Below are 7,500 nucleotides of genomic sequence, written 5' to 3'. Positions count from 1 at the left end.
ACTTTGTATACATTTTCACCTGTTTGAGAGCTAGATGCTACATATGGTAATTATAAGAATGTGTAAGAGTTAAATGACTTAATATAAACCTTAATGTACAAATGGAATTTTAAAATATATATGGAAATAGTTAGTTCACCAAAATCATCAGTATTATCAAATGCCTTCCAGTTATGTTTGTGGATGGGGATTATTGAACTATAAGACGCAGAAGCATAATGTTGCAGTCAAATACATCTGAATAGCTCCCATTCTTTCAAATTTACTGCTATACTATATTTAAATGAAATAGCACAGAGATAAAGCAATTTTAGCATTTTATGCTATTTTCATAGTGAAATATTTGTGTTTTGTTGCTTGTGTTTTAAATCTTATTTTAATTATAATCCTGGAGCAAAACATAACATACTAAGTTGCTGAATTAATTAATAGCTGATTGAAGTGAAAAGTAAGATTTTTATTTGTTCTGCTCTTGTGTTTCCAAGATGTTTGTCATCCTTGAAGATCTTATTCTGTTTGCTAAAGGTAGTCATGATCATTATTTAAAAAAAAAAAGAATACCATGTTGAAATGCCGTACAACGTTGGATGTTTGGCATACTAACCTTTTTGAATGAAAATTTGAATTTTTACTAATTAAATATTTTTTTTTCCCAGAAAAGTAACCTTAATTTGTACATAGTATTTTAGGCATGTTGTTCAAACAAGTGAAAAGCAGTGGCAAATACTTTATACCCAACTTAATTTTCATTTACTTAAGTTTGTATTATTATTATAATAAAGATAGTATCACTCACTATAACACCAGATATCCTTCTCCAAATCATGTTTTAAAGGACACCCTGTTTCAGTTTTTCAAAACTAAGAATATTCATGTACTTGTTCAATTTTTGTTCTTACACATTCAACTATGTCCTTCATATTTGGCATTTTGATTTATTAGGCAATCTTAGCATTAAAGACTTTTAGGAAAGCAGTGCTAGATTTCAAATGCACTGGGCATAGTATCTATGATGAATTAATTCCAGCAGGGCAATAAAGTTATCATTATTTAAATGCTAGTTTCTTTCAGAAGTTTTACATCTTAGTCAAGCTTTCAAAATCAGTATTTAGCTCATATTTCGAGGTGACTGTATGTGACTTCTTGTTACATGTGTATATTTTCCCCATGCTTAAAGCTTCCTTGTGTGAATCCGCATAAAAATACTTAGTAATATTTAATATTGATAACTTAAAATGATGGATAATTATTTAAGAATATATGGTTACTCTTTAATCTTTTGGTTCATTCTGTTAAATGCCATATTCAGAATGCTTAGGATTTAATGCATTTATTTGGTTAAATAAATTATACACTGAAAGAAACCAGAGAATGGACATAAAATGTCTTTTATGGTCACAGTAAATAATTTTGTTTAAGAAAAGTTCATAGAAAAAAATAGTTAATTTTTTATAGGCACTGTTGTTTATTCTTAGTTTTTTAGGAAGTCTTTTTTTTAATCCATTTGTTTTGATTAAATGATAAGATGCCAAAAAAAAACCAGGTTGAATAATGAGGCTCCATGATTATAAGATGGAGTATCTGTGTATGTGAATAGGCAAGTGTGTGGGAAGTAGAGGTTATTTTTCCTTTCTTACCATCCTTGACATGTACAGTTAGATCTGCCTATTATCTATCTATCTATATCCACTCATACATACACATACATATAAATACACACAAAAGGTCGTGAAAGAGAAGAAAGGGGAGAGACATAGGGCAGATAAGAGAAAGGGAGAGGAAAGATGATACAGAAGATCAGAGGGAAAAGGTTGAGTGAGCAACGAGAACCAATAGTGTCCCTGGTGGTGGTTGAGATAATACAGCTAACTGTACTTGCCCAGGTCAAGTTTCAAACTTCTCAACATTTTAGTGAATATGAAATAGGATACAAGCAGGTTTCTGTTATCACTCTGGCAAATGTCTATCTCACATGTTTATACCAATGAAACCTATAACTCTAAGAGGTAAAAATAAAACCAAGTCTAGCATTCAGTACTACCCTATCATAAAGTAAGGAGGTCTAATTGAGCTATGTCTTTATATCCTGCTATTTGTACAAATAAAAGACTACATCTTGATGCAAAATAAACACAAAAGCACTGTTGTGACTATAACAGGGAGTCATATACTAATTTATATAATAAGTGGTTGTGCACGCTTTATTCAAGATTATGGCTGCAAGAAATGGCATGAATTGCTGGGTGTGTTTAATGCTGGATTATAGCAATTTGAAACATGTCAAACACATGGCTAATGCCTCATGCTTCACTCATTCTTGCGTAAACCTGCATAGCCACCATCCATTATACCCTTGGTAACAACACAATTCTGCAAGTAAATATTGTTACACTAAGTAACCTTTCAATTCAAGTTGTTTAGGAAGAGAAAATGCAATCTTGTGCAGTCAGTTCCAGTGTCAGTTTAATGTTTCAAAAGGGAAGTGGTGTAGAGAATAAGTATCTGTACAGTGACTTGCTTAAAAAAATAAAAGAAGAAAAGGGAAAGAAAGGGAAACTTAATGCAGGGGAGAAGAGTAGAACTGTATCATTTGAGTGCAAGGTCGGAAGAGTTATTTTCTGTTGTGGCGAAAAGTTGTGCATGATGAAAGATTTAAAGGTTTAGCTAACAGTTCAGACAAACATTAAAAGAGCAGCTACCAACTTCACCTTTCCCTTTAATGATCTGAGAATTATTTTCACTGATTTTTGTAAAATGTTTGTGGTAGGATTGAGAAGAATGAATAATTTAGTTTGGTATGTTTGGGATCACAAGCATATTCATTTTGAAAGAATACACTGAATTTGTAATTATTTAAAATATACTTTAAAAGGTAAACATCACCTCACCATTGTGCTGAAAATATTTCCTCTAGTGGAAAATTGGTGTAGAGATGTCACTAGGAGAAACTTAGTAAATATTGGAAAGCATCTTCATTTATTTAAAGACACTTCTCCTTTATAGTGAGCATACCCTAAACTTTCTATTTAGGTCAAATTACATAATATTCATCTAACTGCACAGTTACTTACTCTTCTTTTTGCATATTAATCTTGGGTTAGCTTCTGTTTTGTAGAGAAAAAAGTACTATCGCTGTTATTGTTTTGCTTAAGCATGATTTTACTAACACTTAGACGATTGAACTTAAAATGTAAATCACATTTATACTCTAGGGCTTTATAAAGTCTAAAATTCCACAGGGGATAATAAAATCCTCTGGTTAATAGAAATTGAAAGTTATATAGGTCTTTCTTCATAATTGTAATAAAAATTTAGATACACTGTCTGCTTGTTGGTTATTCTTAATTATTTGATGGCTTTGATTATAACACAGTAATACATGCAGAATTCTTTAATTCATTCTATTGGTCCTGACATTAACTACCCAAAGATGAGTATTAAATACTGTACCTGTCTGCTACATTTGAGCATACACTTGTTTTAAGTTTTATATCCTTGTGTTGCAGATTCTACCTAAAGAAAATAAATAGATTTAGATGACAAGGTAAAAACATACACATACATACACACTCCAGATGTATTATCGAAAGTACAATTTAAATGCAATATGTAGAAGTTATATCTGTTTCTACAGTTAGAGAGGGCCCAAATTATAATTTTCATATAACTAGTAAAGGCAATCAGACCTTTTCTCTGAATATTTTAAACATCATGCATGTAAAATTTATGCCTAATTTGAATACTTATTAGCTGCCTAATCTCAGAAAAGAGTATTAGCTTTGTTTTTTTTTCTTGTAAAATCCATCACTGTGTATCAGTTTTCATTTGTGTGATTTTCCTTTGTTAATGTTCAATAAGATGTTTGACAAAGCCTATTTGTTCATAAATACATTTAGTTCAAAAGTAGTGTACTAAAGTTACAGCAGTTATTTCCTTTATGATTATGGGTTTTTATTGTTGCTGTTGTCTTCTTTAAAAAAATCAGAATAGCCACCAGTTGTATTTGTAGTTTTTGTTATACTAGCTTGCTTTGCTAGCCCAGCTATTAATGGTCTTTTATAAACCAGCAGGTCTTTTTTTTTAATTGATTTTTCAGAGTAGTAAAATAATCTGGTAATTTAGGTTTTGATGAAAATACCTTTTAAAACTATTAAGCTATTACCATTAATTTCAGAGTTATAAGATTAGTATGAAAAAACACCTCTGTTAGATATGTATCTGTGTTTGCATGTCTCTTTCTGTGTGTCCATGCCACATTTTGTAAGAGTCTGGGGATGAGGATTTGTCTATGACACGAAAAGATATTAAGCTTACCTTTGCTTTCTAATCAATGGGCAGGAAATTTAAATGAACTAAAGTCTTAAGATACAACCAAGTTTAAAACAGAGAAATCATATAGTAAGAAAAAATTAGACTGAGTGATGAGTTTAACGTCCTTCTGTGCTTTAGGTGGAGCCCCTGTCTGTCTAGTGTTCCTGCTAAAGTCACAGCACAGCCAGGTTGTCTCTGAAATCCTGTCCGTAGAAGCAGAACACAGAAGTGCATCTATTAGGTCATGGCAAAGGATTCAAACATCTTTGAGAGCCAAAACTGATCTTTTTAAACCACAGATTCAAGATGTACTGTGAAATTCTGGTTTGTAAGAGGACATTGGTTCTTTATTTACTGCAAGGATTTCTACTGATCTTGGCAGGACATCTCATTGCTATCCTGAAAGTACAGTATATTTATGCAGTGAAAATGATAAAACATTTATTACTGTAGAGAAGGTAATATGCATAATTTATGCTGTTTTTAGCACAATCATTAGTGATATTCTTGATAGATTTTATTTCCAGCTTTCATATCTAATACATGCCTGGAAAATTAATTTTATATCTTTCATTTATTTGCCTATGTTAAAATTGAGTTTTAAGTCATCTTCAAGTGAACAGTTTGATTGCTGCTCATGCATAAGCTTAATTACTTCCCAGGAAGGACAGTATTAAATGTTTTAAATGTCAGAAAAATAAATGAATATGAGCTGTTTGATTAAAAAAATAGGCAATATCTGACGTGTTTGCAGCAGGAGCTTTTTCTTAAAATGCCTCCAAGGCAAAATTTTATTTAGTCACAAAAAAAAGAAACCCATTACACTATTTATCATTGGTTGATACCATATGATTTGTAACATCCTTACAAAATTTTAATTTTGTATGATTAGCTGTGCATCATTAAACAACAGCCTTGCATAAGATGTGCTGTAAAATTCTGACAGAATCAAGAGAGTGAATATTTAAAATAAGGCTGTATAGTCATCCATGGTTGTCAAAGGTAGATAATAGGAAACATAGAACAGAGTGTGCAATCGTGCCTTCATTTAAACTGGTTTTATAGGTAGACTTTAAAATGTGGTTGTTCATAAATGCTATTGACCATGCTACAGGCATGGTTTGTTACTTTGGCTGTTAAATGTAGCCACACAAAAATTGCTTATAGAAACCATAATTTCAGTGATTAGTATCTGGATGAGAGCTGAATTTGTGTGGCTTTGGTAAATTACTATTCAAGGTCCCCCCCCCCCCCAACACACACCTTCCAAAGATGCTGTCTCTGTAATTGGCAGAGAGGGACATCTTGATAATGAAAGTGTGAAGGTGTAACGTGTGTTAATTGATACTTCTTAATCACTTTTAGGTATTAAGTCATGATGCAGGAATCTGCGACAGAGACAATAAGCAACAGTTCAATGAATCAAAATGGAATGAGCACTCTAAGCAGCCAATTAGATGCTGGCAGCAGAGATGGAAGATCAAGCGGTGACACCAGCTCTGAAGTAAGCACAGTAGAACTGCTGCACCTGCAACAACAGCAGGTAAGTTTTGTTTTCCTCAGTGATTCCTTAAAACAAATAAGCTTTTCTTCTTGACTATGAAAGATGTACTCAGAGCAAATTGAGCATGTTGTGTTAAGCTAAAGGAGGCTGAGCATTTATGATTGTTTGGAACATGATTGAAGTCTGAGCAAAGAGAGGATTTTCATCTTAGTTACGTCATACTGGCGCCAGAGTGCCCTTCAGGTGTCAGGCTATTAATTAAGTTCACAGGGTGATTTTCGGAAGGTTCTGTAAAGCTTTGTAACAAATATTTTCTAGCTTCCAGTTTACTGTCTTAACATCGTGCTGCAGAACATGATACGTAGTTTTCCACCAGAGGGCCACATTACTTGATACTTGCTTATACAATGAATTTCTTCCAGGTCTGAGCTAAGGTGAGAAGGACCACAAGGACTTTTTAACAACACAGATGCTAGCCTGTGATACCTGCAAATATTAGCTATTAATTAGTTGAAATTTGCTGAGAGCTTGTAAACCATGCATACACTGTAATCATTTATGTTGCTTTTCTTCAAAACTCATTTCAAGAGATTTTGAATATGCACCTTTTGATGACATTAAAGAACATTTTTTGTTTTTTGCTAGTGTTTCATAAAAGGCAGTTGTTCTCTTTGAACCTTGAAAAGTAAACAACTGCCCAATTAGAGTGCTATTTTAAGTAGTGTATCATTCTTTTTATGTGACAGATTCATTTTTCCTGATTTTGTTTGTCAGTGAAATATTATTTTCAACCAAAGACTAGCCACTCCATTCTTCACTGATTCAAATCTGTTGAAACAGTGACAGAGAACATACAGATTTCAAAGCAAATACTTACATTAGGACAGAACGAGTATAGCTTTTTGAGAATAAGATTATATTTGTTTTAAAATTAAGGTGATTTCTTTAAAGCTCTGGATTACATTCAGACTGAACATGAAAAGATTACTCAAATGAACATATAATGAAATATTATTGAAAATTGTTTTAAATTAATTGTTGTATCATTTACATTTTTAAGTTGGTATATTATAAGAAAGAATGCAGCTCATTAGTTAAAGCAAATGGCCACACTAGAGTAAAATTTAATAGAATCATTATTTTAAATAATAACAACCTTTACAAAGTTATCTTAGAGTATATGTACTGAGTAATATCTTAACCTTTAGGTATTGTTCTCAAGGATAATCTTTTAAAAGCACTAGATATAGCTCTTTGAATAGATTCCCTATTATTTGAGAATAATGTCTCTCTTAATAGACAAAAGTTATTAGGAAGATAGTTTTTATTTTGTTTTGAAATATTTTGTTTTCACTATCATAGGATTTAAATGCCTACCAAAGTTGCAAGGTTAGCCTATCTTAAATGTTACTTCAAATGAATGCAAGTTTCAGGATAGCCCTTTTCTCCTTTCAGTGTATTTATAGGAAATATCATGCTAGCAAATGCTATAATATTCCTACTGACTTCCTTAAGTCAGAGTCCTAAGAATTTATAGCCAAATTCTATTTTGTCTGAGAATACATTAAGTTGCATTTATAAAGGCAAGTGGAAATAGCAATTCATAATTAACCTTATGGTTTAGAACTAAAAGACAGCAGATACTGAAAGAAATTGCAAAGAAATAACTTTTTCGCCCCTCAAAA

The 7,500-nt window shown here is 32.0% G+C and overlaps 1 protein-coding gene across 20 annotated transcripts in view; it reads left to right on the top strand.

The window, feature by feature from the left end:
* FOXP2 (forkhead box P2) overlaps window positions 1–7,500 on the top strand; it is a 669,679-nt gene that overhangs the window by 356,100 nt on the left and 306,079 nt on the right. For 18 of the 20 annotated variants that reach the window (XM_060414748.1, XM_060414743.1, XM_060414739.1 and 15 more), the window contains one exon: window positions 5,677–5,854. In XM_060414748.1, the coding sequence (XP_060270731.1) occupies window positions 5,687–5,854 (168 nt within the window). In that variant the 5' untranslated portion in view covers window positions 5,677–5,686. Of the gene's footprint in view, window positions 1–5,676; window positions 5,855–7,500 lie in introns of those variants that run through there. The other 2 variants (XM_060414753.1, XM_060414752.1) reach the window with 1 other exon arrangement.

The sequence above is a fragment of the Ovis aries genome, chromosome 4 (genome assembly GCF_016772045.2).
Source record: "Ovis aries strain OAR_USU_Benz2616 breed Rambouillet chromosome 4, ARS-UI_Ramb_v3.0, whole genome shotgun sequence".
NCBI classification, from domain to species: domain Eukaryota; kingdom Metazoa; phylum Chordata; class Mammalia; order Artiodactyla; family Bovidae; genus Ovis; species Ovis aries.
The sequence above is the reverse complement of the archived record's forward strand: the minus strand, read 5'-3'. Positions and strand labels throughout refer to the sequence as shown.